The sequence below is a fragment of the Azolla caroliniana genome, unplaced genomic scaffold (assembly GCF_043228905.1).
Source record: "Azolla caroliniana isolate FFs.n. ecotype wild unplaced genomic scaffold, voAzoCaro1.0.p SCAF_8, whole genome shotgun sequence".
Classification (NCBI taxonomy): domain Eukaryota; kingdom Viridiplantae; phylum Streptophyta; class Polypodiopsida; order Salviniales; family Salviniaceae; genus Azolla; species Azolla caroliniana.
In genome coordinates, this window is record NW_028230443.1 from 14,642,705 (window position 1) to 14,661,567 (window position 18,863).

At 40.1% G+C, this 18,863-nt stretch overlaps 1 protein-coding gene and 1 pseudogene across 1 annotated transcript; both read left to right on the forward strand.

The window, feature by feature from the left end:
- The first annotated feature begins 446 nt into the window (after positions 1 to 446).
- Positions 447 to 2,025, forward strand: LOC147861061 (caffeic acid 3-O-methyltransferase 1-like). The gene is made up of 3 exons (XM_087323632.1): positions 447 to 1,229; positions 1,348 to 1,412; positions 1,671 to 2,025. The coding sequence occupies exons 1-3, from the start codon at positions 458 to 460 to the stop codon at positions 1,968 to 1,970; spliced, it is 1,137 nt and encodes a 378-aa protein (XP_087179758.1). The 5' UTR covers positions 447 to 457; the 3' UTR covers positions 1,971 to 2,025.
- An 843-nt stretch (positions 2,026 to 2,868) lies between these two features.
- The window catches only part of LOC147861062 (large ribosomal subunit protein eL15y pseudogene), a 34,854-nt pseudogene continuing 18,859 nt past the window's right edge, over positions 2,869 to 18,863 (forward strand).

Genomic DNA, 18,863 nt, shown 5'->3' on the forward strand with positions numbered 1-18,863 from the left:
TTTTGTGCTCCCCTTTTCCGTTTTGATGCTCTTTAAGAGCTACAGTTTTGAGGGTTTTGGGTTTGATGCCATGTCTTCTTATGCAGCAGATTGCTTCTTATGTGTGATTGGGTGATCTTCTGTGCAGCGAGCATCTTTTAGTGTGTATAATGTTTTAGGGTTTTAGTGATCTTCGTCTTTTCTTAATGGCGTTACGTGCTATGTTGCGGAGGAATTCGGATAGGTAGAAATAACGTACAAAAGGGAAGGATGAAAACATTGTCTATTCATTTGGGTCTACTTGACATAGAAATTAATGGTTTTCGTAATCTGGTTTTCTTCTCAATCTTCCACCACATACACGTCTCTGGTTTCACGGTAATATCCTCACCACATGTTTTACTCATATAATGAGGCTATATAAGAACACATAGAAGAGAGGCTATATCAGAACACATAGAAGAGAGAGACAAAGAGGATGGCTGAAATTATTAATGAGCCAATGCATAGGGTAATGAGTGAAGGAGGAGTGGAAAATGAAGCATGGTTGAGGGCAGTAGAATTGAGCTTATTGTGTTGTTTGCCCATGGCCATAAACACACTCATTAAATTGAAAGTCTTCAATGTCATGGCCAATACAGATATAGAAAAGGGTATAGAGCGAGGGTTATATTCGACAGAAGAAATAGTATCACGAATGAGTAGTAGTGTCTTAACAGATGCCAAGACGAGAGTCTCCGTAGCATTAGATAGACTTTTGAGAGTGGTGGCTAGTCATGGTGTTGTTCATGTGGACATTGGTCATGATCCCTTCACTAAGCACCCAACGAGAAGGTATGGGCTCAACTTAGTTAGCCAATATTTTGTCCACAATGAATCTTCTTTGGCACCAATGCTTTGTTTAAGTGTAGACCCTATTATTATTAAATCTTGGCATATCTTACATGAGGCTGTTCTTGATGGTGCCCAACCCTTCGCCAAGGCCCACGATGGTCTAGATCTTTTTGAATATGGCCAACATGATCCACACTTTGGTTCCATCTTCAACACTGCTATGACCAATTGTAGCATTGTCCCCATCCGTGACCTCCTCGACTCTTATCCCACGTGTTTCGATGATATAAATATACTCGTTGATGTTGGTGGTGGCCATGGATCATCACTTCGTTTGATCATCTCTCGCTTTCCCAACATTCGTGGTATCAACTTTGACCAACCTCATGTCATTTCTCTAGCCCCAAATTATTCAGGTACCCAATTAATGGCAAGCACACCTATTGTCTGATATACATAATGAACTCAAAATGTTGGTGACGAATCCAAAATAAGTAATTTTCATATATTTCATTTTACTATTTTTTGATACAGGAATCGAGCATGTGGCAGGTGACATGTTTATTGAAATACCTCAAGCTGATGCAATTTTCATGAAGGTTCCAATCCCTCCCTTATTAATTAATATTCATAATCTCATGCATTCTTAAGAACATTATAACCCAAATAATGACAATCTGTATTTGAATAAAATATACAATTACAACTCAACTATATATCCTCACCTCAAGAGTTATATATGCATTGACAATCAAAACTTTCACAAATTTATTGGTACCAATAAACTCATATCATTTTATTATTCTTTTATGTCGACATGACTTTGCACAAAACTAACAAGCTTTAACATTACATAGATGATTTTGCACGATTGGAGTGACGAACATTGCATGAAGATATTAGAGAATTGTTACAAAGCATTATCGAATAATGGAAAAGTAATTATAATTGATGCAATCTTGTCGATGGGTTTCGAAATGGACTTGAGATCTCGCGTTGGTTACCAATACGATCTTCATATGTTTGCCCAAACCATTGGAGGTAGAGAACGAACTCGAGAAGAGCTTGAGAATCTTGCTAAAAGTGTTGGTTTTGCTCGTCTTGAAGTAAAATCCAAGCTAAATGAATATAGTGTCATGGAGCTATATAAGTTGTAGGTTGGAACTTTGAATAATAAACAATATAAACTACCTAAATACATAACTCGAATTCGGAAAACGGAAAGCCTTGTTAGCTTCTCCCAAGCAAATAACTCGACATCGTACAAATACTTAATTCTAGCCTTTATTATGCATTCCATTGTAAGAAGATTATTCTCTATGATTAATTAAATTTTACATTTGGTAAAGTCATATAGTTGCTTCAAGTTTTACCTTATATAATTTCAATTGTAAAAACAAATTTCATTAAGTGGGTAGATTTGGGAAGTCTATCATAAAAATGAGGTGCATCACTAGGTATCTATTGAAAACAACCTTGGGAACAATGTTAAAGGAGAGAGGATTAAGAAGCTTGACACAAGAGTGTTGACATTCAAGACTATAATTATAATGATTGTTTTCTTATTGAATAATGGAAAATTCATTATAATTGATGCAACCTTACTGATGGGTATTGAAAAGGACTTGAGAGGTCATGTTGGTTACCATTTGGATATTTTTATGTTTGCCGAGACCATTGGAGGCAGAAAACGAAACCAAGAAGAGCTTGAGAATCTTGCTAAAAGTGTTGGTTTTGCTCGTCTTGAAGTAAAATCCAAGCTAAATGAATAGTGTCATGGAGCTATATAATTGCTTCAAGTTTTACCTTATATAATTTCAATTGTAAAAAAAAAAATCATTAAGTGTGTCGATCTGCGAAGTCTATCATAAAAATGAGGTGCATCACTTGGTATCTATTGAAAACAACATTGGGAACAATGTTAAAGGAGAGAGGACTGAGAAAAGTCTAGCAAGGAAGCTTGACACAAAAGTGTTGACATTCAAGACTATAATTATAATGACTTTTTTCTTATTGAATAATGGAAAAGTCATTATAATTGATGCAATCTTAGCGATGGATATTGAAAGGGACTTGAGAGGTCATGTTGGTTACCTTTTGGATGTTTTTATGTTCGCAGAGACCATAGGAGGTAGAGAACGAAACCAAAAAGAGCTTGAGAATCTTGCTAAAAGTGTTAGTTTTGCTCAACTTGAAGTAAAATCCAAGCTAAATAAATATAGTGTCATGGAGCTATATAAGTTGTAGGTTGGAACTTGAAATAATAAACAATATAAAATACCCAAGTCCATAACTTGAATTCGGATAATTGAAAGCCTTGTCAGCTTCTCCCAAGCAAATACCTCGACATCACGCAAATACTTAATTATAGCCTTTACTATGCATTCCATTGTAAGAAAAATATTCCCTATGATTAATTAAATTTGACATTTGGTAAAGTCATGCAATTGCTTCAAGTTTTACCTTATATAATTTCAATTGTAAAAAAAAAAATCATTAAGTGTGTCGATCTGCGAAGTCTATCATAAAAATGAGGTGCATCACTGGGTATCTATTGAAAACAACATTGGGAACAATGTTAAAGGAGAGAGGATTAAGAAAAGTCTAGCAAGGAACCTTCACATTCAAGACTATAATTATAATGACTTTTTGATTATTGAATAATGGAAAAGGCATTATAATTGATGCAATCATCTGATGGGTATCAAAAGGCGTGCAATAATAAATACTATAAAATACCTTAATCCATAACTTGAATTCGAAAAATTGAAAGCCTTGTCAGCTTCTCCCATGCAAATAACTCGACATCGAGCAAATACTTAATCATAGCCTTTATTATGCATTCTATTCTAAGAAGACTATTCTCTATGATTAATATAATTTTACATGTGGTGAAGTCATGTAGTTGCTTCAAGTTATATAATTTAAATTGTAAAAAATTTGGGAAGTATCTCATAAAAATAAAGTGCAACGGTATTTATTCAAAACATCATTGGGAACAATGCTAAAGGAGAGAGGATTTGGAAAAGTTTAGCAAGGACGCTGAACACAAAAGTCTTCATATTCAAGGCTATATACAAGTGTTAAGTACTTGCCAAACATTACAAACCCATGCCGATCTACTAGCATTCATAATTTGTAGGTGAGACTCTTTTTCTAGATGAGGCTTTATAGCAAATAATCGTATATACAAGACAAGGTAATGTGGAGAATGTGGTGTGCTAAGAAGGAATTCATGTTGATTAACCAAAGATCAAAGTAATTTTAAAGGGGACAACATCAACAAGTGTCAAAACTTTGAAGGTATTTGTGCAAAAAGTTCACTCGCTTCAAATGTTTATTCATATGTTAGCATTCTTAATTCTATTGAGAACTATATATCGCATGACCCTACTTGTGTTCCAAGAGCGGATAAAGACATAATAATTGTTGTAACCTCTTTCTTTATGTTGAAAAGGAAAAAGGTGGTGGTGGCAATTGTCAATGTGTGTGTGGGTGTGTCTAGGAGTGTGAGATTGTTTTGCTACCGCTTAACAGGGGTTTTTTCTCACACAATAAATTGATATATGTTTCGTATTTATACTCCTTTGTCTATAGCTTACCATAAGGCGAAGGAATTATTTTGCTCCTCGTTTTTAGGTTCACCATAAATGGTTCACTCAACAAGCAAGGAGGGGGGCTAAATGTGAAGTTCGTTTTTGTTCGTAAGAAAATATTGTTGTGAATACGTTAGAGTGATATGAAGACCGATATGAAAGGAGCAAGTATTAAAGGAGGAATGGACTTGAAGGGATATAAAGTTAGCAACGACATTTTTCAAAAGTAAAAAAGACAAAAAAAAAGCAAGGGCGTGGATATGAAGATTTAGGTAGAGAGAAAAGCACATAACCTTTTCATTCGATATCGAAATTTCAAAAGAAAAGACTCACAAAAAAGTTGACAATGAGAACTTTTTAAAACTATTGTGCATTACAAATTTGGAATTACAAAGGAGTTCAATAGTAATATAAAAAGCGCCTCACCTACACTCGAGTATATATATATATATATATATATTTATTTAAAAGCAATAATATTGCAACCCAAAACCTATAAATAACAGGGTATTCTTAGCCAAAAGGGGAAAAGAGTAAGCAGGTTAGAAGAAGTGAGAAGAGGCTTAGTAGAAGAACGAGGGAAGAAGGAAAAACTATTATCAACTAGAGTCATTGAGTTTAAAGTAGTTTTTTGGTCTCGTGTAGGGCAAGAATTTTACGAGTGTCATGCTTGTCAAAGGTCATTTTGCTTGTAAAAAACATACACATAATAAAAATACCCGTCAAGTGACATATAAAGTTTAAATTTCCATTTTGCATGTGAAAGGCCCCTACAAAATTTCAATGTCATATACATAATATATGAAGTATGTATAATAATATATTTATACTATATGTTCTTTATTTCAAAACAGAGTTTTCAATATGAACTCAATACATTATATCGAGTTCATGTTGAAAACTCAGTTTTTTACATCACCTCAATAAATGTATTAAATTCATGTTTAAAGTTATTTTTTTATTTTTTTGGAAAAAAAAACCTTTGAACTTGAGGTGATGTAAAAACCAGACTTTTCATCACAATTCGATACAATGTATGGAATTCATGTTTAAAGGTTTTTTTTTCCCAAAAGAAATAAAAAAGGAGGCAAAACGGATGATGAGGCAGCTGATGCTGATGCGGAGGAGCCGATAGGTTGAGGGGCACCAAATCTGAAAAGGCAAGGAGAAGGATGTTGAAGGCCTTGGGAGCAGACAAGTCAAACAAGTATGTCGAGGAGCGCAGAACCATACGAGCCGTGGAGCGTGAGCTGGCAAAAGGAATCGAGGTGAAGAACCGATTGCCATAGAAAAAGGAACCTCAAGTTGAGCTTGAGGGGGAGTGTTGAGAGATAAGCTCAACATGAGGTGATGTCATGGACATGACAATAATCATGTCATGATTCGAACTCTTAACCTACTGTATTGTAATCAATTGATATGTTTTAACCAACACATCCAATACATGGTCATATTACCTTTGTCGATTATTGTAGATTATCTATTTTATGTCTAGGATATTTTAGAAGCTCAAGAAGCTCAAGAAGTTCAAGAAGCTGGAACATTCTAGAAGGTTGTGCATGAAAGTGAGTCTCTGCATGGAACTACATTTAGAGCCCACAAACATGACATATAAATACTAGGGCCAAGGTGAACAACACTAGTTATGGAAGCATAATATCAGTTCTTTTTCTTATGCTCTCTCTCTCACTTAGTATTTAGCCTCGTCAACTCATCTGTGACAGTTTGGTCACCTTCTGTCTTCTTGCTACCATGTTTGACTCTTACAACAACTTAAACCAAGTAATGGCAACCTTGGAACAACTTCAACTAGAAAATGAAATTCTTCGTGTGTTAGGAATAATACTAAGAGAGAGAAGGAATTAGTATTAAAAGATAAGGATTAGTACTAAGGGAGGTGTAGAACTCTCGAGAGAAGGAAAGAGTGAGTGAGAGATCGAGATCAAGTGAGAATGATGATAACAAAAGAGATATATATTATGTTAAGAGAATATACAATAGTCGCTAGGAGGCTTAAGACTAGCATTGAACTAATTTGGTTCGAAATAATGCCTTGTGCCTCCTTTTATAGTGTTCTCAAGAGTACTCCTGAAGTTTCTAGAATGTTCCACAGAAATATGGAACATACATCAATTTTCTATAGTAAAACTTAAATGAAAATAATATCTATCGTATTACAAAATATAGTCTAATGGTCAAGAGCTCGACCCCATGTAACATAAGGTCATGGGTTCGAGTCTTGCCATATCATGACATCGTCAATCATTACGAGAGCTTCAAACTGGCACATCCAACAATTCCCTACCTGCTAAGCCTCACCCTCCGTCAACACCTAGCCCAACCTCTTCCTCTTCCCATCCATATGTCCTCAAACCTAGTGTCAACCTACCCAAATAATTCAACGGCTTGAGGGCACATCTTTGCGGCTTTATTAATCAAATTCGACTTATCATTTGTTTACAACCCCAACGTTATGCTAGTGATTTCTTTCAGGTCGGCCTCGTTGGCACCCTTCTCTCTGAACCGGAACAAGCGTGGTTTGCGCCATTGCTCGAGACCTCATCCCCACTCTTAGATAACTTTTCTGCCTTCCATATGGAGCTTGAAGCCAAATTTGGAGAGACGGACCGGCATCGAACAACACTCACGAAGCTCTATTCCTTGTAACAAGGCTCCTATCCAACCTCCATCTATGCTTCAGAGTTTCATCAGATCGCGTGTGATGTCAGCTGGGATGACCAAGTCTTATGCAACCATTTTCGTTGAGGCCTCCGAAATGAAGTCAAGACTCTTCCCTTAAACTTTCCAAAGCCCACATCGTTGTCTCAGGTAATCTCTCAAGCTATTCAATGTGATAATAGTCTTTTTGAGCTTCGATAGGCGGAACGTAGGACTCGAGGATTTTAGTCTTCCTCCCGCAAGGCTTGGGCCTAAAGCACATTGTGATTCAACAAGTGAGAGTATTCGGTGGAACCAATTGTCTTTTTTGCTCCCATAGCTATTAGTAAGATCAAAATAGATATATTGTATTTCTTGCTTATGCGAACCTAGATTTTGTCTCTCTTATCCATTTTTGATTTGAATCTTCCTCCCCACTCCGAAATTACAGTGTTAGTACACGCTGAGACTCCCCTCTGATCCAATTCACGATTAAGGTAGATACCGGTACTCCTCAATATTTAATTGACTAGAACTCTAGCTATTCCATTAATAATGAATGTTCCTTGTGAATCCATCCAGGGGATAGATCCAAGACGTACAACCTCTTTTTGCACTAATTCATCTTTGTTTCGAGTTAATTAAGCTGGTACATACAAGTCAAATGAATATGTGGCACATTGATATGCAACATCCGTCTCTTCCGCCAAAGGTTCCACCATTTGGTATTGTTCATCAACAGATCTTCTCGCAACGCTCTCATCACAAGGTCATATGTATCAGTTTTGCCAACCATGCCACGGCTGCCATCCTCCAATGATACTCATACTTTGATGGAGGTCGCCCCCCATACCCCACTAGAGATTGACCATGCTCAATTCCAACCATTAGCTGATGCCCAATGACAACATCAACGTGACAATGGCCTCTTCCTCTATTGTGATACCCCCAACACTGTCATCCGCCATTGCCCTGTGTGAGGCCCTCCGCATCAATCCCACCGTGCATGTCTTGCAGAGGTTTCTCGAAGGAAAAAAACCAAGTCCGGTTGCACTAGGAGCCATGCCATTGGACGCTTCCTGTTACCCGACTTCTTCATGCTCCTACAATTCAACAAGAGGTTTTACTTTGCAAGTAAGTCTTTGTTTTGGGTCTACTTCAATAAAATCGCATGCCTTGCTCGATTCTGGTGCATCCACCTGTTTCATTGATAATATCTCGTTCGTTGGAGCACATAATATCCCCACTGTCCGCACAATACAATCCATATCCGTTGAAGCTATCGACGGACGAGTTCTCTCTTCAGGGGCGGTTACCAAAGCCACTATCCCGTTGGTACTTCAAGTCAGGCCCCACTAGGAGGTATTAACATTCTACCTCGTTGCAACCCCTCGACATCCGATTGTTTTAGGGCATTCCTGATTGAAAACACACAATCCGATGGTGGATTTGTGCAGCCGGTCTACCACTTTCTCACAGACACCAGCGTGTGTCATGACTCCCCACCCCGTTACTTGTATGGGGGCTGCTTTCAACTTGGTCGTGCATTCTTCCGATTTCAACTCAGTCTCCGACACTGCTAATTCCGTTGTGGTCGATTCCAACTTGGTCATTTCTGTGCCAGTTGTGTCACGGGATGCCTTTGTTCCTATCACCAATTTGCCTACAAGATATAGCGACTTTTTTGATGTGTTCGAAAAGAGAAATGCAGACTAGTTACCGGCACATCGCCCCTATCATTGCCTAATAAAACTCCAAGTTGGCGCAAATCCACCATTTGGGCCCATCTATGGGCTATCGGAACCCAAACTTGCGGCTCTTCGCACATATCTAGATGAAAACCTCGCTAAGGGCTTCATTTAACCCTCCAAATCACCAACTGGGGCCCCCTTCTTATTTGTCAAGAAGAAGGATTGCTCATTATGACTATGTGTGGATTATCGGGGTCTCAACAAAATTACAGTGCGTAATCGTTATCCCGTCCCCTTAATTCCAACACTTCTCGATCGACTCCGAACTGGGCGTATCTTCTCCAAAATCGACCTTTGGGGAGCCTACAATTTGGTGTGCATCAAGCCTAGAGATGAGTGGAAAACGGCCTTTTGGACACGCTATGGACATTTCGAGTACAAGGTAGTACCTTTCAGTCTCACCAACGCCTCGACAATCTTTTAACACATGATAAACAATATATTTCAGGAGTATCTCGATCACTTCGTGATAATCTACCTTGACGACATGTTAGTTTTTTCTTCCAACATAGAGGAGCACACACGACACGTCCGACTGGTTCTATCCAAACTTCGGGAACATGGGCTTTATGCCAAAAGTGAGAAATGTGAATCCGATCGGAACTCTATAGAATTCCTCGGCTACGTTGTCATGAAGATTCTGGGCCATAGGTAGAAACAAGGCGAAATGCGCGGGAGCACTGGTGTGCACGAGTGCATACCCCTAGTGAATTAAATAGTGTAAGTACTAGGCATAGGTAGAGGGAGGTGTACTAGGTAGTGAAGGCATTAATAGGGGTTCAGACATCGCGTAAGTAGGGAGAGTTACGAGGAGAGCGAATCAGGGGGGAGAATCTAGGAAGGGAAAGCGACAAGTCATGAATGCTTTGTAATGGTCACTCCTTGTGCTATAAAAGGGGTGACCTTTGACTGTTTGTGGGGATGTCATTTTTTTGGGAAGAAATAGAGAGAGGAAAAGGGGAACGGAGAGAAGACCAGACGAGGAGTTCTACGAGAGATCACCAGATGGCGTTTCCCCTGCTCGCGTCGGACGCCCGAGTGCTCCCGACCAGGGATCGACCTTCTGTGTGCCTAGTCCACTTTGTATCTGACTACTGTAGAGCCTACGCTCGACCACCGACACTGATCTGGTTGTAATCACCCACAGCGCTACGCGCATATATTGATTAATAGAAACTTATCTGTCGAACGCAAGTTGTTCTTAGCATCTTTGTCCGCGCTTGTCTCAAGGCTCACGTAAACCACAGACTCTTCCTCCTCATTTCTTGATTCCTTGGTTCAAGACCCCTGCCGTCTTGCCCAACTTCTACGCATCTGTGAGAATTTTCTCGACAACGTGATCTCACCCTCTGGGATCACAATGGATGTATGCAAGGTAGCGGCAATCACCGATTGTCCTGTCCCTACTCGGCTGAAAGAGGTACAATCATTTCTTGGTTTTGCAAATTTCTATAGACGTTTTATCAATAGGTTTTCCTCCTTACTGCAACCTCTAATCATCCTTACTGGAAAAGATACTCCATTTCTTTGGACCTCTACGGCACAAAGTGCTTTTGATGCCCTCAAGGCAACTTTTCTCACAACCCCAATGTTGGTCCACCCCGACCCCACAAGACCCTTCCAGGTTGAAACCGACACCTCCAACTTTGCCATGGGAGCTATCTAGTCCCAACCAGACGACGATGACACACTACATCCTGTTGCCTTCTACTCCAGGAAGTTTACAACCCCGGATATCAATTATCTATCTATGACAAGGAGCTTGCAACTATCATCTCTACCTTCACCGAATGGCAACCTTATTTGGTTGGGGCCCAACATTGTATCCAGGTGCCGACCAACCACGAGAATCTAATTTACTTCATTAGTAGACGTACATTGAATTGAAGACTGGCCCGATGGTTGAATTTGAGATCTTGTTTTGACCAGACGTTCAACATGGGAAAGCTGATGCTCTCTCTCGGCGACCTGATTTCGTACTGCACCTAGGGGATGACGCATATTCACTGAAATCCTATTGTTTGTTGAGGTGCGATCAACTTTAGATGTTCGCAACCTGCATGTTGCATGGTGACTCTTTGCTTGAGGAGATAGCCAAAGCACTTCCCACCGACAAATTCGCCAATGATATTAAGGAAGGTCTTATTGATCCTTCTAAACTAAAGAACAAGGAAGACCTTGATCGCTTCATATTTGTGGGGGAATTGTTTTACCGAGACCAGCTCTTATATGTTCCGAAGGGATGGTGTCATGACGATCCCTTGGCTAGCCATTTTGGAGTTACAAAGACATTGGAATTAATCTCACGAGGATATTGGTGGCCTCAACCGTGGAAGTTCGTCAAGGAATTCATGAAGACATGTGATACGTCTGCTCAATCCAAAGTCGTCCACTATAGGCCATACGGGTTGCTCCAACCACTTCCCATTACCAAATGACCTTGCGCATCTATTTCCATGGATTTCATCACCAACTTACCTCTAGTCCATGGATATGACAAAATTCTCGTCATGGTACTAGGTTGGTTTACAAAAATGGCTCATTTTGCCCCATGTACAAAGACTATTTCAGCAAAAGCAACAACCGATCTATTTTTAAAGAATGTGGTCCGACTTCATGGGGTATTGGATGATGTCCCCTCAGATTGCAAAACCCAATTTGTCTCTCATTTTTGGCGATGACTCCTTCAGACTTGGGCACAACATTGAATCTGTCTTCGTCCTATCATCCTCAAACCGATGGCCAAATTGAGTGGGTGAATCAAATTCTCGAGCAATACCTTCGGAGCTCACTTAGCTACTAACAAGATGATTGGATTAACCTCCTACCCCTAGCAGAGTTCACATATAATAATATGCTACAGGGTTCAACTGGGGTTCACCCCATTTTTCGCCAACTATGGTTTCCATCCTCGCTTCAATATTTCCATCTCTGGTGTGAAAGTGTTTTTGGAATTCAAGCCATTGAACATTAGAAGAATATAATGTATGAAGCATTTACATTTGGAGGCTAAGAACATGAACCAAGACCTTAAGAAGAAGTCAAAAGTAAAAGTAAGAGACACACAGAAAAGTAAAAAGAGAAAAAACAGGTCACCCAAAAATAGTCTAAAAGGAATTATCAGAACTCTTTTGTTTGTAACCCAAATATCATGTTCAAATATGCGTAAAGAGAGTTATTTGTAGCTTTTTAAATCTCTTAATTTGGATCTCGGATGAGGGATATATGACAATGAGAAGATCGTCGTGTCGAAGCTAAAAATAGGAGAAGAAAACCTTCTATAAAAATAGGGGAAAGAAGATTTTTAGAAGTGAAAATAGGTTGCTTAGAAGAAGGGAGGAGAGAAAGCAGAAAGAGGTGAGAAGAAGAATAGGAAGAAAAGAAGGAGATGTATGAGTTTGGGTGATATGAAATCAAGTAGTTCTTTAGTTTTGTGGTTGTATTAGGAGTTTATTCAGTTTGTATTGTCTCCATAATAGAACATAGTAGCATTCTTGTCTCTTTCTCTTCTCTTCTCTATCTTTTCAGTATATCACTATCACTCAATTGCAAATTTGTCAACCAGTCAGCGGAAGCACGTGCCCGTAGTTTAGCAGAATTTCATCAAGACCTCTCCCTTCCTATCGCCAATTACACCTGCCTTTGCAGTTGGTGATCAAGTTTGACTCTTATGTCGTCATGTTGACACTACTCGACCTTGCAAAAAGTTGGACTACAAGAAGCTGGGGCCTTTCTACATCATTGAGCGTATCAACCCTGTCACTTTTCGGTTGGAACTTCCTCCACATTTCCGGATTCATAATGGCTTCCATGCCTCTCTCCTACCTCATCATCCATCCACTATGCCTAGAAGACACTCTCCACCACCTCCCCTAATCGAGCTTTCCACAGGTGAGGAGTATGAGGTGGACAAGATCCTGGACTCTTGTTGGCATCGATGACAACTTCAATACTTAGTCCCATGGAAAGGGTATCCCATTTCCGAGGCAACTTGGGAACTAGCCCAACACTTCGAAAATGCACCAGATTTTGTTCATTAATTTCATCACCAATATCCACAAAAACAGGGGAGGCATCTTCAAAGGCAGCCTTAGAGGGAGGATAATGTCATGGACATGACAAAAGTCATGTCATGATTCGAACTCGTGACCTATTGTATTGTAATCGATTGATATGTTTTAACCAACACATCCAATACATGGTGATGTTATTTTAATACATTATTGTAAATTATCTATTCTATGTGTAGGAGATTTTAGAAGCTTCCAGAAACCTCGAGAAGCTGGAACATTCCAAAAGGTTGTGCATGAAAACGAGTCTCTGAATGGAGCTACATTTAGAGCCCACAAACATGTATAAATACAGGGGTTCACCTTACGAAAGCATAATATCAGTTCTTGTTCTCTTGTCTATTTTCTCCCTCTCTTTCTTGTTCTCTTGCTTAGGCTCTCTCTCTCTCTCTCTCTCTCTCTCTCTCTCTCTCTTAGTATTTAGCCTCGTCTACTCATCTGTGACAACTGAACGACTAAAGGCCGGTAGACTAAAATGATTGAAGAAGCCGAAATCCGAGTCGGGTGAGGAGGATTGGCAGAAAAAGCCAAATGCCAAAGCGGTTGAAGAAGCCGTAGGGTGACAGAGCCGCTAGGGCCGAACATAGTATTAGGAATATTATGTTTAGATATTGTTAGATGTTGATTTATGAGCATTCAAGTACCCGTCAATACTTGGGTTAACTTATGTCAGAGGCTTGTATAAAAGTGCTCAATAAGCGCGTTTTGATGTATAGAGCATTATATTTTTTGGAATTGAGTTTGTTGTTTGCTCTCTCTATCTTTATCGCATATATTATGTATTCTCCATCTCTGTGTTTACCTAATTGTGTGCTATCATCTAGTAGAGATGACTGTGTCTGTTTATTAGCTTCTGCGTCTAACTCTTTTCAGTTTTGTACACGATAACTCTTTTATCAACGTTCTATTTTATTTAATTTTTACTTTTGATGAATTGGTAAATGCCCCACATTTGTTGTAAACCAATTGTCTAATGGCCCAAATTTGGTCTTAGAAGACATTATTATATCTTCCTTCCTTCCTTTCTTTTCTTTCTCTCTCAACCTCTATATTCTTGAAATACATAAAGATGATATTTGCTAGCCTTTACATAAAGGTGGAGATGTAAATAATGAAAACAACTATCGAACCATCATGGTTGGCTCATTAATGGCAAAACTATTTGGATGTATAATGTGTTAGGAACAGGTACTTCTGGATGGGAAGAGAAGAGTCGAATCGATGAATGACCTCTTTCAAGGCCGAAAATCGATTTTCCGAAATCATTTTTTCGAAATCGAAAACCAAAATCGAGAACCGATCTATGACCGATTCGGAGGACTATATTTGTGAATAGTCCAAATGTGCGCATGTGGGCTATGTATGTAAATAGCCAAAAAGTTGTATACATATAAATACAAATAGGGCAAACTTTATAAGAGAAGTTGTTGATCATTGTTGTATAGTTAGAGAATGTAGTTGCGTCTATAACCGTGTAAAAGGGAGAGAGAGAGTGAGAGTAGTAACTCTACAACCATCGATTTGTTGACGAAGACGATCTCGAGGTTGTTGACTCCGAGTTTCTTATTGTACTTCTCCTCTCATTCTAGTAATTCTGTTTCTTGGGGTTTCTGGACCCCGATGGTTTTTCCCTTTCGGGTTTTCCACGTAAAAGATATTGTGTCCCTATACTTGTGCTTTTTTGCTTTCTCGTTTTTTTGTGTGTACACTATCTTTCTTGATCTTTGTACTCGAACATTACAAGTGAAACCGTTTGTGGCCGGTCACAATCGTAAGAAAGTGGTATCAAAGAGATGGAAGACTTGTTCGGCGGCATGTTCAACTTAACCGGCTCCAACTACTCAGTGTGGAAGTCGAAGATGAGAGACATGCTTGTGTGCAAAGACCTCTGGCTGCCGGTGCAGTTCGAAGATAAAAGGCCAGACAAGATCGATGCATCGACTTGGGAAGTGTTGCATCTGAAGGCGACAACGTACATAAGGTGTTTTATAGACATGAGTCTATACAACAACTTTGGTGAAGAAACAGAAGCCGACATCCTCTAGAAGAAGATAGACGTAATGTTCGAGAACAAGAATGTCGTGAACAGAGTCTCAATTTTCAGGAAAATCGTGAGACTTCAGTATGAAGACGGCTCCAGCATGGCAGAGCATATTAATGTCTTCCAAGGAATGATGAATCAAACCACCTCTCTAGAAGTACCTCTTGTTGACGAGGTATTAGCCTTATTGTTGTTGGGATCCCTTCCAGACAATTGGGAAACACTCATTGTCACATTGGGCCACATAGGACCGCAAAGGAAGCATTTATCCCTAGAGCAGGTGAAGTCGAGCTTACTAAATGAGGAAGCTCTTCGGAAGGACCGAGAGTCCAATGTTAACCCGAAGGCCTTAGTCACGGAGAGTGAAACAAATCAAGGAAGTGGTCGAAATCAAAGTCCCCATAATCGAGATAAGTCAGGGACAAGGTCAAAGTCGAGGGGAAGGTCCGCGTGCTTCTACTGTGGAAAGCCGAGGCACTTCCAAAAGAATTGCTGACATTTCCGAAAGGAAAAAGGGGAGCTGATAGTGTGCAACCGAAGAAGATTTTGGACAGCAAGACCACCTTGGCAATTGTGACAAGTGAGGAGGAGTTGTTGCTCATTAGTGAGTAAAATGAAGTGAACCTTGTCAGCGATGAATCAACGTGGGTAGTCAATTCGGGTGCATCATTCCACCTGACCCCTGATCGGAAATATGTCTCATCTTTTAGAGTCGGAGATCTTGGATCTGTAAAGATGGGAAATGAAGGAGCATGCTGAATCATTGAGATTGGAGATGTGCGTTTGACAACATCAACTGGGTGCAGACTTCTGTTGAGAGATGTTCAACACGTTCTGGAAGTCAAATTGAATTTGATATTGGCCGATTGGCTGGATGATGAAGGCTACATGGGTAGCATCCGAAGTGGTGTCATGACGTTTTGCAAGGAAGCCTAATCATGACCCGAGCTGGAAAAACTAACACATTGTACCTGATGCCTGCTCGATTATGCCGAAACGAGGTAAATGTGGCAGCCGACACAACTGCTAAGTTGTGGCACAAGAGGCTATGTCACATGAGCCAAAAGGGGATGCGAAAACCCCGGGGGCTTTACTGTCATAACTTGTATGATAGCATGTGAGTTCATCAAAAGGGGTTAAATTAACCATTGAGATACATAATGTATATATATAAGGGTATTAATAAATATATAAACAATATATTTACATAAGGGTATTATCAATTATGCTGGAGAAAAATATTACATATGCCTGACATGAAATATTAGATATTTCAATGAGATAGTAAAGAATATATTGTGCAAACAATTGTCAAATTTGGAGTAACATACATACATATATACATATACATGCATTATTTAAGCATATATACCTACATTTAAACATTACATCCATGAATATGTGTATATATACATTATACCCATGCTTCACCCCCCACCCCAACAACACTTTTGGCACACCCGGTGGGACATAAGGGTATGTGTTACCTGTAAGAATATACGGGGAGGCATAAGGGTATGTGTAATGATGTGGTTGATGTGTATGTGGAAAGTAAATGAGTATGTGAGGATGAGTATGTGTGAGCACATGCACAATTATGTGCATGTGACAAGAGTGTAATGGTCGTCTCTTTTGTAACAGTCATTATGTATTATATAAACCCCTTATGGGGAATCTAATGGATATACAATTTCCCCCTTCATTTTGTATCATTTTCTATTTGTATTTCTCTCTAGCTCTTGCTCTTTATTGTAACCCCCTTGAGAGGGGGGTGAAGCCATTCTAGGCCTCACCCCCTACCCCAACAACACTTTTGGCACGCCCGAATGGACGACCCTCCCTTGAGAAGAAGTCTCACTCTCCCTCTCTCCATCTCTCTATGTGTTGGTTTGTCTCTCTGTTAGGGAGTGATGCATCACTCTCTGTTAGAGAATGATGCAGACCATACATTTTGATTTCTGAGTCGTGCGATATTTTCTACTAGTAACCTGCATAAGTAAAGCTACTCATATGATGTTCTTGTTACTTATCTTATTTCTCTAATTAGTTCTATGTCTGTTTGTTTTCTGTTGTGGGGATTCATCGAATTCTTCTTCTCATTAAAGTCTTATCATCTCAATCATCTTTTGCTCACTTGGAGGCAGAAACTCTGGCTTCTGGATGGAAACAATCTCTCTTCTAGCTTGGTCTAATTCAGAGACATCCAGAGATGGCTGCTGGTGTGAGTTCTTATCAGGAAGGCAATGGAGTTCATGATGAGCGTGTGAGAGAACGAGAGGAAGAAGAGATCTATTTGAAGCATAGATGAAGAATAGAGAAAGAAGACACGAGGAGAGCAACCATGGTGTCTTCAAAGAAGAAAACATGCATCTATGACCTCATTATTGTAGCTTCTCTCTCTTCCATTTTCAGTACTTTCCTCTGATCATCGCCATCCCTCAATGGTGTCTAGTGTCAAAATCCATGTGTTCTCATCCCAATCCCCATACCACTTGCCACGAGGCAGATCTGTTATGCTGTCGTCTACAACTCCATCGCCATCCATGGGAAGCTCGAAGAGATTGGATGGCCTGAAGAACTCGATTGGCACCAGTCGATCTCTATTACCTTTGACATCAATGATGCAGAGGTCAATGTGAACACGATGATATCACTCAAAAAGATGGCTTTCTACACTCAAGCTCTTGACGAAAGTCATGAAGGTTTCATGAAGTTCCAAGTCTCTCAAAATTCCTTTTCTGAGACCTGTTGACTAGTACGCAGAGATGATGAAGAGCGGTGTCCATATGGTGGAGGTGAAAGAGTTGCTTTTGTCTGAGTAGAAGCAAATGAAAAGGATGGTGGCCATAGCCATGTGGTGTGCACATCCATGGCTGAACATACGGCCATGGCCAGCCGGACAGTCTGTGAGACAGCTGATAAAATGAAGGTCCAGCAACCAGCAACCGACGAACGACAATGACAACGGCCGGATAGAAGGTTTGACAGCCAACCGAACAGAGAGACAGTCGGCCAGAGAAATGGTGACAACCGTCAAACAAAGGGTCCCATAGGTGGCCGTCGGACAGAGCCGACAGAGACAGCCCATGGAGAGACGACTATGGACAGCCTACGAACCGAGACGGCCAGAGACAGACAGCAGGCGGGAGAAGAAGGTGATAATCAGAGAATGAAGAAGAAGAAGAAGATCATGACCACCGCCACCACAGAACAGAAGTAGAGAAGAAAAAGAACAAGAAGAAAGGGTATACATGAGGGACACATCATTGATGTCACCACAAAATCAATTCCTTTAGCAAACTCTCTACACTCGTCTCTCTATGATATCAATTCGATGCAGAGAACCTAGGCAAAACCATATGAGGCCTCACATCAAGCGCAAAGTTCTGGATGGAAGATGCACCGCAAGTGGGCGGCCACAGTAAAGCTCATCCCGAGCGGACAGCCACACGGCCAAGACGTGTGGCAGAGAGGCGCGATTGAGAGAGCGGTTGAGAATATGGCCAACACGAGCAGCCGAGACGCGTGGCCGAGAGTACAGCCGAGACGCATGGCCGAGAGGACGACCGTGATGCGCGACCAAGAGTACGGCCGAGATGCGCGACCAAGAGTACGGCCGAGTGACAACCGCGAAGACAGCCAAGCAAAAGACGAAGAGATAAGACGAAAGAGAAGAGGGTTATGAAGAGAAAATTTCAAAATTTGGAGGGTAGAATACAAAATTTTGAATATTAAAGGGCCAAAAATAAAATTTCAAAAAATTTGAGGGTAAAAAATTTTAAAGACCAAAGGGTAAAAAATATAAAACTCACTTCACATGATGAAAGAAAGAATACACAAATGCACAACATGATTTCACGACCCATGCCACATTGTACTAGCCGATTGATGTATGATCCAATCGCGACTTGTGCTAACTGAATAAGAAGGTTCG

Coding starts and splice junctions, on each gene's coding strand:
- LOC147861061 (XM_087323632.1), top strand. CDS start 458: ATGGCTGAAATTATTAATGAGCCAATGCATAGGGTAATGAGTGAAGGA. Junction 1,230..1,347: donor TCTAGCCCCAAATTATTCAG/GTACCCAATTAA, acceptor TTTTTGATACAG/GAATCGAGCATGTGGCAGGT. Junction 1,413..1,670: donor CTGATGCAATTTTCATGAAG/GTTCCAATCCCT, acceptor AACATTACATAG/ATGATTTTGCACGATTGGAG.